Source organism: Protopterus annectens, chromosome 4.part1 (genome assembly GCF_019279795.1).
Source record: "Protopterus annectens isolate FY-2018-M chromosome 4.part1, PAN1.0, whole genome shotgun sequence".
Classification (NCBI taxonomy): domain Eukaryota; kingdom Metazoa; phylum Chordata; order Ceratodontiformes; family Protopteridae; genus Protopterus; species Protopterus annectens.
Genome location: NC_056734.1, coordinates 184,793,359 through 184,809,745, shown reverse-complemented (window position 1 = coordinate 184,809,745; position 16,387 = coordinate 184,793,359). Strand labels below are relative to the sequence as shown.

The 16,387-nt window shown below is 33.8% G+C and overlaps 1 protein-coding gene across 1 annotated transcript in view; it reads left to right on the top strand.

Moving 5' to 3' along the window:
* LOC122801193 (multiple epidermal growth factor-like domains protein 6) overlaps positions 1–15,804 on the top strand; it is a 341,895-nt gene extending 326,091 nt beyond the window's left edge. Inside the window, exons 4-5 of the mRNA XM_044070752.1 lie at positions 15,384–15,488; positions 15,647–15,804. Of these exons, the coding sequence (XP_043926687.1) occupies positions 15,384–15,488; positions 15,647–15,804 (263 nt within the window). The remainder of the gene's footprint in view (positions 1–15,383; positions 15,489–15,646) is intronic.
* The last annotated feature ends 583 nt before the right edge of the window (positions 15,805–16,387 follow it).

Here is a 16,387-nt window from a genome sequence, read left to right as displayed (position 1 = left end):
AAATAAGTCTTCTAAGACTCCATGATGAGTTTTGAAATTCTATTGTTATACATCTGCCACATACAGTTGCAGCTGCCACCTATACCTCGGTGTTTTATTCACATTTAGTAAAAATGTATAAACCAAAGTGGAAAATAAAATTTATGAACCATTGGTCTTTTTTGTCAAAACCATAAATGCATCCTTAGTGAACACTTCTGAGTTTAATGATTTACAAAAATAAGTCTTCTAAGACTCCATGATGAGTTTTGAAATTCTATTGTTATACATCTGCCACATACAGTTGCAGCTGCCACCTATACCTCGGTGTTTTATTCACATTTAGTAAAAATGTATAAACCAAAGTGGAAAATTTTAAAAATAAATGCTCTTAGTCTTCTTCTTATATAAACAAATAGTACAACAAAGGAAAAATATTAAATAACAGCAGACTGCAATTTGCCACCCTAAAGGACTCCTAAAGAAAATCAGTAAAGAACTAAGATAAATACGAAGCGTGAACTGAAAGTAGCACCAGAAACGTAGTATGATTACAAATTATTCTTCAGGTATGTCTGGAAATTTAGAAACACCACCTAAGGATACTCTTTGCTAATCCACAATGATGATATCAACTTCACAAAACTGAAGCCCACCATCGTACTCCGCCACACGATTTTGTGTTTTTTTTGTCTAGTTTGTGCTTTGCAGTTTGTTACAGTTTCAACTTCAACCCAAGAGACATTGTCAGAGTGCTAGAAAATAAATTTAGTACTAATTTCACACCAGCTACAGTCAGATAAATTCAGCAAATCCCTGAATGCCCCCCCCCCCCTTCTGTGGATTACTGTGGATGAAGTCATAACCATCTTCTCAAAAGCCAAATATACTATTTCTGTGGGTGCTTTGAATATCCCTGGATGTTTGATCACTAGTGTGTGAAATACTTCCCCCAATCAGAGCCTGTTTTAAACTTTTTTAGCGTATGCTCCACATAAGAGGAATGCTCCTGAAATATGGACAACAGCCCTTGTAATGCACTTACAAAAACCCCAGTAATGACAGACCCATTAGCCTAACTAGTTTAATTTACAAAGCCATAGAACCCACCAAACTAGAGTTTAGAAACTTGAATGTTGCAAACTGCATTGGTCTGGACTCTCATTTATTCAATTTCCATGAAGTTAGGTCATGTCTCCAAACCCTAGTAAGCTTCTTCGTTACAGATCAGGGAAGCTGTATTTGGTGGCTATGCAGTTCCAGTTGGTTCATAGGTTTATAGTTAAGTACTAGCTTAACCAATTTCTTTTATTGAGAATTAAACCCTGTACCCTGTGTCTCTGAGGTTAACACCTTAACCATTATACCAACCCCCAACAACATGGTATACCTAGATCTGGTTAAAGATTTTGGCACATTTCCTTATGGTAGAATTGTCAAAAAACTTAGAGCTAAGCATTAAATGTTATATTTTGAGGTAGAAGCAAACTGGTTGCCAAACAGAGTACATACACATAAAGTAGCTGGAGCCACCTAGGACAGTAAAAAAATGTCCATATGTGCTTGAACTCTTCCTATTGGTGCCTGCTTCTCCAGCTGTCAAACCAGTAGCCCATGCTGATGAATGGAAGTTAGGTGGTGGCACTTGTTTAGCTGCTGTATTTCACTACAGTTTGGTCTAAACCTTTCTAGTAGCCAGAGTAAGGAAAACATGCTTAAACCAAATGCTAAAAATGCAGTATTGTTAAATTTGGATCACAGAGCAGTTCTGTGACCTATTGAATAGATGGTACTTCTCTCTAGATTGATTCAATGATCAGAGATATTGGTAACTTCATTGACGATTCCCTGTCCTTTGTCCACCAAATCACAACAGTAGTGGGCAAAATCCTTCTGTCTGGCCCCCCAATTTATATTGATGTCTCCTCTAGATCAAAATAAATGTATCTTCCCTCTCTACTCATCCCTTGTCAGACCTGTTCTTTAGTACAGTGACCCATTTGGCATGTATTTTTTTGGATGCATCACACAACTCAAAAGACCCCAGGGATTCCTAACTAAAAAGATCACAGGTCTGAAAAGTTTATCTACCAAAACAGACTCGAATTGCTATTCTTATGTTCTGTGTCTTATAGAGACTCCATGTTGATTTATGGGTAGAATTTAGGGCAATGAAGGACCCTGCCTTCCTTGATCTCCTGCACCCTCAAAGATAACAGTGCCATAATCACCCTTACTAATAATGTAAATGCTGGTGTGATAGTCACCACATGGAGAAAGAGAGAGTCATTAGGTAAATCAGTTCAATTGGAAGTCCATGAGTGGTGTAGCCCCAGGACATAAATGTGATTCTACATCAGCAGCAGAATCAAATCTGATTTATTCAGAAATTTACAACCCATTCCAAGTAATTACCATGCTCTGTACTTTGTCACCATAAAAGATCTGCTAAGAAGCACCCCCCACCCTCTTCGAGTGAAGAATACTATAACATTATTTAATGTTTACAGCTAAGCTGTTAGCTGGTACAAAGAAAAAAAAAGAATTCCAAGAGTAAGAAACAGAAAATGTAACAAAAGAAGCAGTGACAGGCCATACACAAGAGATAAGTAATATCACTGTAGTTGAATTTCAGTCTCAAGCAGTAGTAGGTACACTAGATCCAGGGTGGTGTAGAGGAGAAACAGGTAGTATTGCCACCTCATAGCTAGAGCTTATCTGGCTTGGTTCTTAGCTGGAATATCTTATATGAGGAGTCTGCATGTCTTCCCATGTTTTTTTCCAGGTTCTCCTATTTCTTCCTGCATTCCAATCATATTCAGTAGTTGGAGTAGGGGCTCTAAGTTGTCTGTAGGTGTGCGTGCGTGCATGTGTGTGTGTGTGTGTGTGCGTGTGTGTGTGTGTGTGCGTGTCTGTGTGTGTGTGTGTGTGTGTGTGTGTGTGTGTGTGTGTGTGTGTGTGTGTGTGTGTGTGTGTGTGTGTGTGTGCGTGTTTGTGTGTGTGTGTTTGTGTGTGTGTTATATGGATGAAAGATATGGCAATCTACTTCCATTTTCCCCTTTATCTTCCAAGTTCTGTGAATAGTGGTGGCTGTCCATGCAGTCATTTCTGGAGTTGGCAGTAATTCATAAGACAGAGAGAGGGAGAGATCCTCAAAACATACTTCTCAGTCACAGCTAAATGCAGCAGATGATGCACCAATAGGTTGAAAAGGTCCCTGACAGTCTCAAAATGAAGTGGTTTCAAATGGTATCCTGGTTGTTACTTGAAGTTAATGTCCTTATATTAGTAATCAACAGCTCTTCCATAGATTCGAAGGCTAACTTACACTTAAGCTAGTGACAACTGACCCAGCACTCACTCCCACTGTGTGAAGCTGTTTGTTGTTTAACTTGCATTTGTTTGCATGGGAAGTTTGGCTGGGCTGAAAGTACTTCTCCCGATGAGGCCCAGAGAGAAAAGCTACAATAGGTTTACATAAAATTACAAATTAACAAATTAACCTACCAGTTTGAAGTAGTAGGAGAAATGGGAGACTTCCAGAAATGAGGTATGCATTTAAATGCAGTTGTCAGAAAATGATTAAAGGTGGCCATACCTTTGAAACTAAATTAGAAATTAGGGATTTGTTTAAAACAATAGGTTTTGATATCAAGGAATTTCTCTAAATCCGATGAAATATCTGTTGTAGTGTATTCCAGAATCTTCAGGACTTGCTGGTCCCCTTTTTCCATGTCCACAAAATGCCAGCAGTTGAGGAAACTATCAGGAAAACACTGGGAAGTCTGCTGAAAAAAAGTCCTCAGTAGTCTCATTGTCTAGAAGTCTTTGCCCATAGTATGCCAAGGCTTTTCCTTTTAAAGTCCAGAGATCCATATAATTTCTTTATCAGGTGAGATAACTGATGGTGAGTGTCTCATGCCTATCCCTGTCGAAGCTGGAGTGCCTTCATTGTAGATATGTCCAAAATTAATTTGCAAGAAGTCTAAAGTCCTGTTTTAGATCCTCAAATTAATGTATTCCATTTTTAAAGAAGGATGGACTACTAACAGGGTCATATTTCCTCATTTCCAAAATATTGGAGCCACAAAAGAAGAAATGAAATGTAAAGGAGTTTGCTGTTAGCTACAAAACTGGCAAAATGCTCAGACCTGGGTGCTTTTCCACTCGACTTACTTGCCCAGCATAAAGTCTTTTAAGTTGAAAACCCAAGGTCCAACAACACTTACCTTGTAATATGAAAACTTGCAATTGGGATAGAGAGATAATTCTAGATAATATATCATTATTGACCATGGGATGGGTAAATCCAATGCAACACCAAATGCGATAGTTTAATTCAAGCACCAAAGAGGAAAATTGAGTAGGATTAAAATGGCCTGCAAGGGCAGCTAGTCTAGTACTTACCTATGAGCGCAGATCTTTCTGTGGCATGCAAGATCCTGCTGAAGTTCAAGAGGTCCATAAACTTAATTTTGCTCCCTAAATTAATACTTTCAAATCTGCAATGCTCAGCCTGTCCATTCACATAATTTCATGTGAACTGAAACTGCCTTACGTGGATTTTTGGGCCACCATGTAAACTAGAGTATGCATTCTGCTTTGCACCTCTGTAGTTTATGTAAGTTTGGCCAATGTCCAGTCAGGCATAAGAATTTTGGGAAATATCTGTACCAACAAAAGTTATTTGCTGAGTTAGAAGGTTCAAGATATTGCAGTTGGTTATATACTATTTTGAAGAATTTATTGCCTCATCATAATTTACTTGAATTGTAGTTCTTAGAGAAGAGGTAAGCTTTCCCCCAAGATAAATCCTCGCTGTCTAGTTCAGATAGTTAATTAATATTAGCAGTGAGGGATAAACAGTTATCTGCATCATCCTTGTTCAAATGTAGTTGGAACAGAGGGCAAATTCTTGTACAATATAATATATGCTTAGAGTATCTAGCACTTTTGTTGGATGTTTCACCATTACTTTATGATCATAGGCATGCCGATTCACTTCATGTTTTTTTTTTGTCCCACTGTGATCCATAGATTTAATGAACAGGAAACTCAAATACCAATTCAAATAGAAGTTGCAGCAGTGGCAATCCTGTCCTTTGTATTTATTAAGCAGACCATGAGTTTTAATATATGAATTCTTCTTGATGACCATATGAGAAGCCTTTTAAAGGCAAGTGGTGTTTGCAGTTAGAAGAGACAGCAGACCATAATGCTGCAGTACTGCAAGTAATTAATCTTACGGGACCGTGTCAAAGATTGTTTTTAAATATTTCAATTATTTCTCAGAAATGGACCCTGACAGTTTTAATAATGAGCTATGGAATCTGTAGAACAGTCTAATTATAAAGGCTGCTTGAGGTATCAGATAGAATGGGGGGAAAAATGAATTTCAGTGTAGAAATATGACTAAAACATTGTTTATAGGCTTAGTTCAAAAGAGAAAGAGGGAAATGCAAGATGGACATAGTTGCTGGGAGGGTGGCCTAATGGTTAAGGTGTTTGCCTTACAAACACAAGGTGTAGGGTTTGAGTCTCACAAGGCATAATTGGCTAGGCTTAAAATGGCTCGCAAGGGCAGTTAGCTTAGTACTAATCTATGAACCTATGAAAAGACCAAGGTTCTGGCTCTTCCTCAATGTCCAGTACATCATCATATATGAGTTAAATAAATTCAGTTTCTAACTCCTAAAGGAAGAGTTGATGAAGAATTAAATAACCTTTCATAGCTCTTTTAGAAAAGGTGGATTAGAAATTATAAGAAAAAAAAGTAATTCAGTAATGAATATAAAGTGGAAAAAGAATACATTACAAGTTGCTCCTAAATAGAAATATTTCAGATGTGTGATTTTAAGAGGAAAAGGGAGCAGTGTACAAAGACAAGGTTTATTTATTGACAAGAAATAGAATGATGAGGGAAAAGTCACTTAAGAGGAGAAAAGAGACACAGAGATTTAGGACCAGGTAAACTAGTCATCTGACTGTGTTTTGTTTACAGAATAATTCTTCTGTTGATTTGCCTTAGTCTGCACATTCTTCAGATTTATTCATCACTGATCAACAAGGAGTTATATGTGATTTTCTGAGAAATGTCTTAGTAATGAGTCACTTTTTTATTGATAATATTGATTAATTTTTTTCATGGTGACAACTTTTAGAAACAATCATTGCCAGGGTACAAAGTCCATAATGTTAGAGAAAGATTAGAATGTTTAAAAAATAAATGCATATTTCAGTTATTATGTTGCATATGGCAATTAACAACCATAAGCAGCACTTTTTATTAGAGCTAAGAAGAGAGATTATTTAGGTTCTATGTCTTGTTAAAACATTGCTTATGCAGATGTGGTTTTCCTGTATTTTCCATAGGTTGGGTAGGTTCCATTAATGGAATAAGAAGACTCTACTATTGGTTAATCATTACATCTCTAAGCTATGCATATATAATGGCTTAGGTTTTCTTGCCAATACTATATTACTGGATGGCAAACATCACTGCCTGCCTAATGATGCATTCCATTGGTTAGTAACAGATGAGGGCTGACTTAGAGCTTTTGTAATGTGATAGTATGTCAGCAGAGATCCACTTCTAAATCTTGAAAGCTCATAATCTCAAAATTGAAAATACTGAATCCAAAATCTTGAAAGTTCAAAATACTGAAAACTCAAAATACTGAATTTCATAATATTGAAAAAAAAACTGCAGGATACTAACACTTACTCTACTCTACCAGAAGTACATAGAGAAACAAATAAAAGACAAAGCATATTAGGTTACTTGAACTATTAGCAAGTGGGCAAGCTCCCCTGTGCCCCCCACCCCATGCTACTTAAATATATAAAACTCCAAGATTACAGTTTACTAAGATGAGTTATGTTGTTGTATAGCAAATTAAAAGGGAACATGACTAAGGTTACAACAGGCAGTCATGAAGCATGTAATGGCAAGTTTGCAATTTTCCTCTGGAGTTGATATATTTTAGTAGCAGGTGGCGTGGGGGGTGCAGACCCCCACATGTGGGGTGCAGGGGGGGTTTGCCCCCCTGCTTATTGATGGAGAAGAGTAATATGTTTTGTTATTTAGTTGTGCTGAAATATTGTAAGTGTTGGTGTACTCTGTTTTTCAATATTATGAAATTCAGTATTTTGAGTTTTCAGTATTTTGAATTTCAAGATTATGAGCTTTCAAGGTTTAGAAGTGGACCCATCAGCAGGCCTTTTTTCGTGCATGACATGGGAGTTACCAATTAATATTGTCAGCATACTCCTGGCAAATGATGGACGTCAGAACAATAAGATGCCACTTTGGAATAGTGATTTAAGAAAAAATGTTGCTAAAGTAGGAATAGCGAACGAGAAATAAGGGAAGGAGATTAACGGCTTTCTGTCTTCCCTGGGTGCAAGATATACAGTTGCTATAGGAAACTTCCTAAAAGAGTGGAAGGCAGAGTATCTGTTTTTGTGAAGTAGAGTGTTTTACTGAGATATATTAAGGTATTTGAAACATTGGAGATAAATATGTAGTTGCGCTCAGCCTTTTAAGCCAGTAGTGCTATTTTTACAGTCTCAGTGATATGAAATATATTTCACAAATTTAGAAAAATATGAGCATTTAGAATGTTACTAGTTAAATAAGAAGGGCATTCTACTAAATCTGATGGTATTTCAAGCAGGTACTTAAAAAAACAATGCATTCATATGTGTATTGTGTGCACTATTTATGCAATTGTATGAGAAAAGTGTCCTAGCAAAGAAGAGAACAGTAGTTAAATCCTTGTAGATAAAGAAAGGTGAGAAGTGTGTCTTGAAGAATTTATAAGTCAAAAGTCTTCTATTTAATACTGCTAAAATTAAAGAAACATAAGAAACTGAAGGCTTTAATTGTTACAATTATTTATTGACAAGCTTATTTCTTTGAAAGACCTACCTGCACATGTACGAAGATTTTTTTTTACTTTATTTTTGTTATTATAATAAGAACAATAATAGAACATTCTATTTACAATAATATAATAACAAAAGGAACTATATACAAAGTCCATAACAATCAATATATTCATGTATATATATATATATATATATATATATATATGTTTATATATATATATATGTATATATATATATATATATATATATATATATATATATATACAGAAAATCATTTAAAATTTCAGCAATAAAGAATGCAACTTTTCCCATGCAGTTGATTTATGTGTTGAATTTTTTGTCTTGAGCTTTATGTTTGAAATTTCTTTATAAAATAGAGACGTGGCTAAATAACAAATTCTTGACTGAAGGAAAGAGGAGAGTTATTTTTCCAAGTTTTAGTTGCAGGTTTTCTTGCTACAGCAAGTATTGACTATAGTATGTGTGTTTGAGTTTTGGGTATAACTTTGGAATCGGTACATTGAATACAATAAGTGAACCAGAAATTATACATCTATCGTTCCATAATGCTTTACAGCAGTTTCTAAAATCTTTCCAATATAATGATGATATCTTGCAGGTAAAAATCATATGGTGCTAATCAGCATTCTGTATATTACATCTCCAACATTTTCTGTCTTTTTTTTTTTTTTTTGTTATTTTGCTAATTTTTTTGTGGTGTGAAGTAGCATATGTGGAGAAGCTTCCAGGTATATATTTTCCAGTAGGGGGGAGATTGTTGTTTTTGCTATGGATTTTAGCAAAAGTTTTTTGTTATTAGTAGTGAAGTCTTCATTATTAATTTTTGCAGAGTAATTCCAATATGAGGCATCAGTGAAGTTAAAATCTGACCTGACAGTTTTATAAATCATAGATGTGAATGAGGTGCCTTTTAAAGAACCATTTATATTATAGGTCAAGTCCAAAGATTTTGGTGTTCTATTTTCATGTTTGTCTAATGACAGTATAATTTTATTATAAAAAAAACCCTCTACAAATGTGTATGTCGAGCCAATTTGTTCTGTCCAAACTATATCGGGCGATTAGATAGTTAGACGAATAAACTTTATTAATAGACCAGAACTGATTCTAATAAAGTAAGTTTCTCTCTTTAAAATCATACATTTTTTGGGGAATCAAAGGAGATTAAGCATTCTTGGGTATAGGTAATTGGAAAAATGGGTATTAGGTTTTTAAATAAATGGTTAGTTTGGGTGAATCTTTTGAAATTCAGTAGTATGTGATTATTGAAGGAACAGTATTTTAGATTCTGCTTGTAATCATGTATATATATATATATATATATATATATATATATATATTTATTAAGGACCACATAAAAATATTTCTATCTAGTTTAATAAGGGCTTCAAAGAATGTTTTGTTGCTGAAGTATAGTATTGTTTCATGTATCAGTTTCCTGTGCGAGGAGTAAAAGGGGCTTAACCATAAGAAAATCAAATTAAAGATAGTTGTGTTTATGTAGAGTTCAATATTTGGGCAACTAATACCTTCTCCTTCTCAGCTTGTGGTGTAACATAGTAAGGAAATTCTGAGTTTTTTTGAGTACCAAAGGAATTTTAGTAAGCTATTATTACTTTGGTGAATAACTTTTTTTTAAGTGGGGGGGATAATCAAGGACTGGCTGATGTATAAAATTTTGGGTAATAATATTTTAATTTACATTAGGCTGTCTTCAAATGTAAAACAAATCTATTCCAGTTATCTGTGAGGTTTGTAATTATGGTAATTAAGTTTTTATAATTTATGGAGATTGTATCATTTCTAGATCTGGTTTGATAGAGATACCTACGTATGTAATTTGTGTAGTGTCCCAGATAAAGTGTAATTTCTCATATTTTTGTGACATTTTTATTTATTAAAAGGATTTGGGTTTTATTGTGGTTAAATTTTAGTCTTGATAGACTTTCAAACAAGTCTAAGGTATTAAGTAGATGATCTAGGGATGTTTCAATATTGCTACTGGTTAATAATAGATCATCAGCAAAAAGTTGTATTTTTGGGGATAAATCATTATTAATGGTATATCCTTTGAGATGGGTGTTTTTTTGTAATGTAATTAGCTAAAGGTTCTACAACAAGAGCAAAAAGCAGGGGGAAAGGGGACAACTTTGTTTAGTACCTTTTAAGATTTTAAGGGGAGATGATAATGAACCTATCTTTACAAATGAAGTGAAATTTTTATAGAGTTGTTTGATCAGAGTTAGAAAATCTAAGGAGAAATTAGATTGTTTTAATGTTTTAAATAGATAGGACCAATTAAGATAATGAAATGCTTTGTCTGTATGAAGACTCATAATGGTTAGTTCATTTTTTATTAGCTATGTCTATTAGAGATAAAAGTCTTATATTATCTTGTACTTTCCTGTTTCTTATAAATGCCATTTGATCACTTTCTATCAAGTCAGGAATTATGGAATTAAGTCTATTTGCTAATATGGACATGAAGATTTTATAGTCTACATTTAAGGGTGAGATAGGTCTGTAAGATGAACAAAAGAAGGTTCTTTATGTGTTTTCAGTATTGGTGAGACAAGTGAGTATTTCCATGAGGGTGGGATAATAGAGTTAACTTTGATTTCAGTAAATGCATATAACAAAATTTGTAATACATTATGTTATTAGTTAAGATTTTGTACATCTCGGGGATTAACCCATCTAGCCCTGGTGCTTGTTGGTTTTTAGTTTACTTAAAAGTGAATGGTTTGTCAATTTTGGCAACATTGGCAGGGGATAGTGATTTTGAACAGCGCAAATGGATTGTTGCTGGAAGATCCTTTCATTGAGCATTACATGTTGCCATTTCTTCACTGTTTTGCAACTGTGGAGTTGTTACATAAAATTTAGGGGTTTCGGGGTCCTCCCCAACATGGGGTCTAAAGGAGTCTTCCCCCCTTCAAAAGAAGCTTACTATGTTGTTCACTGAAAGTGGCTTTCAGAGATTATTTTATAATCTATTGTCTGTAAAACCAATATTGTTTGGATAATCACAAATCCTGTTTTTATAGCCATGTTATGAGCATAGCACATAAGCGACTACAAATCAGTGTTATTTGCAGTGACTTCTTGATTGACTTTTCTTGTATAAATCTTCACATACTCATTATGATACCATCTAAATTCGAACTATCTGACCATTTAATAATCTGGATAGCTTCTTGGCTTTAATGATGATTGGAGTGTCTGGCATAATAGTAGTGACAATTAATGAAATTATATAAAATGATGTGTGCCTTGGAGATCTCAAGGACCTTATCAGTTCGATATTTTGCATCTTCAATATGGCATCTGACCGTCTACATTTTTATATTAGTTATGTAGATGACATAAAATTGACCAAATACAAGTTTTCTTGAAGTATTTGTATTAAAACTGAATATTTCCCAAACTGTAAGTAGACGTACTTTAGAAATAATTAATCAAAATAAAATCTATGTATAATGACAGTAAGACCTTACCTTTTAAGACCATTTTTGAGGAAATGTGTAAAGCTAATTATAAAACCATAGGATGCATATTGAGGTATATGAAATCAAGAAGTGTACATGATATTCACTGGGCCAGATTCAATAAAGCCTATACCTAAGTGTATACTAAGTGTACACTGTTCTGAGTGAACAGACAACACAGACATAACTCACACCTTCTTCCTCATAATTTTAGTTTTCCTACTGATATTCTTGCACCTTTAAATACTGACATGGATTCACAAAGGTTACCACAAAGTGTAGACTTCATGTACACTTAGTGTAATCTTTCTGAGTGACTAGAAAGCACAAAAATGTGATCCGAACTTTATTGAATACATACTGTGTGTACTTCGTTAATCTGCCCCACAGTGTTTTTTTCTTATTGTATTGCAAGAAATGCTACAATTCTACCACATTCTTTGGATTTCTAATGCAAGTAGTAAATTAATAAATACTACACCATACAAATGATCATTCATTTGATATTTGATGACCATATTAGTATTGTTATACAAGGAAAGATTAATTAGTTTTGGTTTATTTTCTATGATCTCAACAGTGTGTATAAGGCCTCAACCAGTAGATTTTTATTCAAGTATCTCACAATAAATAAGAGTATTAAAAGCCTTATTGTGAGGTTAAGGATAGTATGCCGAAACAGAAAGTGTCTACTTATGAAAGGCTATCTGCGCAGTTACCTTCCTGGAATTTATTAAAACAAACAAAGATATAAGAGTTTAAAATGTAATTATCCTATCCAATGGGAAGACATCTGTATTGTACTGTACCTTTTTTTTCTTGATATGATTGAATTACTGTGTAAAGCTTTCTGCTTAAAAAAAAATCCACCTTATCCTTAACAATTGCACCCTTGACTCTTAAGTAGCCATCTTGAAGTAGTACTTTATAAAGAGCAAGCTGCAGCATTAGTTTTTTTAATGATTATTTTATTTGACATTCAGGTGGCCACTGAGGAGCTTAAACTTAAAGTCTCGAGACTGGATGGACTACCTATTGAAAATGTACAAAGAAACCACTTAGAACTGTTTGTGCAAGTGTCCTATGATATAATAAGTGGTCACTTTCTCTAAAATGTTAAGAGATCAGGTATTATAATTTCCCCAAAGTGCATAACGATTTCAGTTTATTAATAAATGAACAAGGCTAAAACATCCAGCTCTGTTCTATCATATCAGATATGGCATTTTAGCAATACACACCCTTTTCCTTCAAAACTCTGTGATTGAAGGATTTTATTACTTTGCACCAGATTGGTTTTTTTCACCTTCTTCAATCAGTTGCATTTGTAGCATAGTTATTGAACAATTAAGAAATATTTGTCATGACTGCTATTTATATAATTAAACTGGCTCTTATGTTTCCAACTTGGTTAAAATTATGCGGGGGGGGGGCACTAAGAGGAGTGCCCACCTTTTCATTTTTCACTAATAGTGAAACCTTTAGATCTTAATATTTACTCGAGGGTTTCAGTATTACATAAAATGCACAATGTTAAACTGAATCATTTACTAATGACCTAGACAATAGAAATTCTTTGTTAATTACCTGGGATCTCAGAATTATCATGGCTAAAATGAGCCATTCAGAAATTTGCCTTATTAATAAGTTTTCTGCCTTTATATGTGGTTATAAACATGATTTCAGTCTGGACAAAGTAGTGTCAGTAGCTGCTCTCACCATCTCCACTAGTAATATAAACTGTGCTATGGTCAATACAGCTAATCCGCATAGCGAGTTTAGCATGGTTTAGAGTTTAGAGTTTTTTTCTACCAAAAATGTGGCATGTAGGTTTTATGATGTTTTTGTGGCATTCCCTTAAAGCTTGTATTTTAGTGTCCTATGGTATATGTCATCGTATCAGTGGATGCCCAGCTTTACAATCTTCTTCCTATAGTCTCTAACTGCTAATCTAGGCTTTATAATACTGTAGTCGGACAACTCTTTATGAGTTTATTGGAAGGAGGTACAAGCAGCTGAGTCAGAACAGTATGTTCAGCAGCTATACATTGAGTCTGATATATGCATTACTGTCCCTCCAAAGACTAGTAGCTTCCCAACTTTGTCAGTAGTGTAACTGACTCATTCATTCCTTCACAAAATATAGAGTCATGGTTAATCATTATATAATTCTTCAGGTACCAGGGCATTCAGACATCTGCAGATTGTGCCGTATTTGTGAAAATTTGAAAGACCAGCTTTAAAGACATGGGATGTATATGTGTGGAAAACTCCATTATTCTATTTGCAGAATCTATTATGAGTAAATTTAAAAATGTTCTCAAGCTTCAAATGTCCAACAAGTGAAGGATTATAATCTGAATCAGTTTAACTTTATCTGCTTGCAATGTTAAGGACAGACAGCTGTTCTTTTTAATTACGTTATTAAATATGATGGGTACATTTCACTTGTATACATGTAATGCCCCTTTTATATAATGAGTTCTGTAATAAATTATATCAGCAAGAGCTATTGTCTCCAAAATGTTACTCAAAGAGATCCGAGTGTCCATATCTCACATAACACCATATCTTCTTGCTTTTGGTGTTTTTGTTATTACACATTTTTATGCAAAATCTTGCTAACTACTAATGGGTTGTTAGGGATATTTACACCAGTCTCTTCTTAATGCTAAAGATGAGAAATTGAAATTATAATTTCCTGGGAAAATATATCCTGTATGAATATTCCATTTTACAATCCTTTGGAAACAACTCTAGTTTTTATAAAGAAATAATGAAATGATGTTACAATATCAAAAATTAACAAATGCCTTTAGTCTTACTAAGTCTGGTTTTAAAACATTATGGATTTTACATGTCACCACCAGGAAATCTCTTCCTAGTTTTTGGAAGTCTGTCATCTTCTCTTCCTGTTCTTTTTGGCTTAGTTAGGTTAACCGGTTCTATCAGATGAAGGGAAATACCGTTAGAATGAGGTCTTGTCATAAACTCAATATAATAGTATGGCATTAGCTAGCAGCCCTGTTAGTGTAAAGTGAAATATACACATAGTAATCAGTGTTTTCTGATTCCTGTGTATAATTCTTTTAACAAACGTTGTTTATATTTTTCATAAAACTAGGCTGATGCAAAACAGCGGTATCATAGAGGATGGTTTTAGATGATAGATATTGGTTTCTACAAATTTGTTCCTGTATTCTTAGTTTAGATTTTATGAAATCCTATTTTAAATTATGCAGTCTATCCCATATATGTTACTTTTTTGCTTATTTATCATTTTATTTTTATTAAGAAGGCTAATGGTGTGCACAGGTTTATTAAAAAGCCAACATTTTTGTTTTTATGTAGATATGGTTTGACTGTAGTTTTGCATCTTGCCTCAAAAGTTATATAATTCAATAGCATTGTTTAAAAATCCATATATATGTATAGACATACATTTATTTATTAATTAGTATTTATTATTCTAAAGTAGTGTTTCAAAGGAATGTGATACATATTTTAGTACATTATTTTTTATTTTCTTTTATTTTTTTCTTTGTGTGTATTTCTTTTTTTTTTCATTCTTATTTTATAATATTGACATAATCTTTTGAGAATAGTTCTACAATTTTATTTTGGTATCTTTTACTGCTCTAGATGTGTGTTACGCTCTTAAAGCATTTGTTTCACAGAGAAAGACAACCACCTTCTTTTTGCACAAAGTTGATACATTGGATCAGAAGATTTTTGATAACTGTTATGGTACTGTATATAAAAGCAATATAAAAATGTAATTAAAATGTAAATGCAAAGCAGAACATTGACTGCTGGAATAATTTTTCGCTGACCTGCTGCTTTGAGACTTACTGCTATAAAACTTCTACGTACACTACCTTACATATACATTGAGTTTTATATACTGTATTACAAACTCTGGTTAAGATTTTTTTTTAAGTTATCTGCATCAAACCATGCAGAGACAAAACTAACTTTATGCTGTTCTTTCCATATGTGTTCAAGGAGTATGTCTGCAGGGTGCGTGCTTCAATGGTGGGAAATGTGCTGAAGGTGGATCCCTGATTTGTCAGTGTCCAGTTGGATTTCAAGGGTCACACTGCCAGTATGGTAAGTTAAATGTCCAGGGTCTATGAATATTTTTCTTGATTGTAGTGGGTATGTCTTAAAAGAGAAGACAGGAAGCTATTTCTTTTTTTGTATGGTCATCATAATTAGAACATGCAGCAACTTCTGTATACTTAACTGGTGCTTTTGACTTGGAACAGTGAAGCTTCTAGAAGATTACTTTTACCTGTCTTTGCTGCTGTTACATTTAATAAATTCACCTACTACTTGTAAAGCAGGCATTGCACATCTGGATGCTGATATTTCTTCTTCTATTGCAAAGATTTCAGCCAGTAAGTCAGTAGGAATTCAGTCCTGAGAATTTTACTATTCCTAATAAAGTGACCTCTCTTAGCAAAGCAGTAGATCTCAGTGACAGTTTACAGAATCTACTATCCTTTACTGATTAGATCATTACTTGGAGTACTTGTATAATTACATTTGAATAACTTCTGTCTACTTTGCCATATTCTTAAATTCTGGTTTATTAAAAAAATCATTGCTGGCTGACTACAGTTAAAAGGTGTTTCATATTTTTTTTTTATTTGAGGATTCAGGCTACTGATTATTTTCTTATATTTGCTCTTTCTTCTCTTTAACAAAAATTGTCTTATTTCTTTAGACCCATACATTTCATAGCTCTCAATTGTCCAGATTTTCACAGACTGTCAAAATTTTTGCCTCATATTTTTGGTCTGTTCCTAATAAAGTTCTGGTTTTCTGGCAAATGATTGACAAATCGTTGAGGATAGAAATCAGAAAATAATGACAGGTGTTTGAATTTCAGAATTCATACCCTTCAGAAAATTATTGGTAATAGAAAACCTGTTATTCTATCCACTTTTTAAGTTTCTAAGAGCAATATTTAAAAATTGTCCCTATTTTTGGTCTTCGTCCCTATT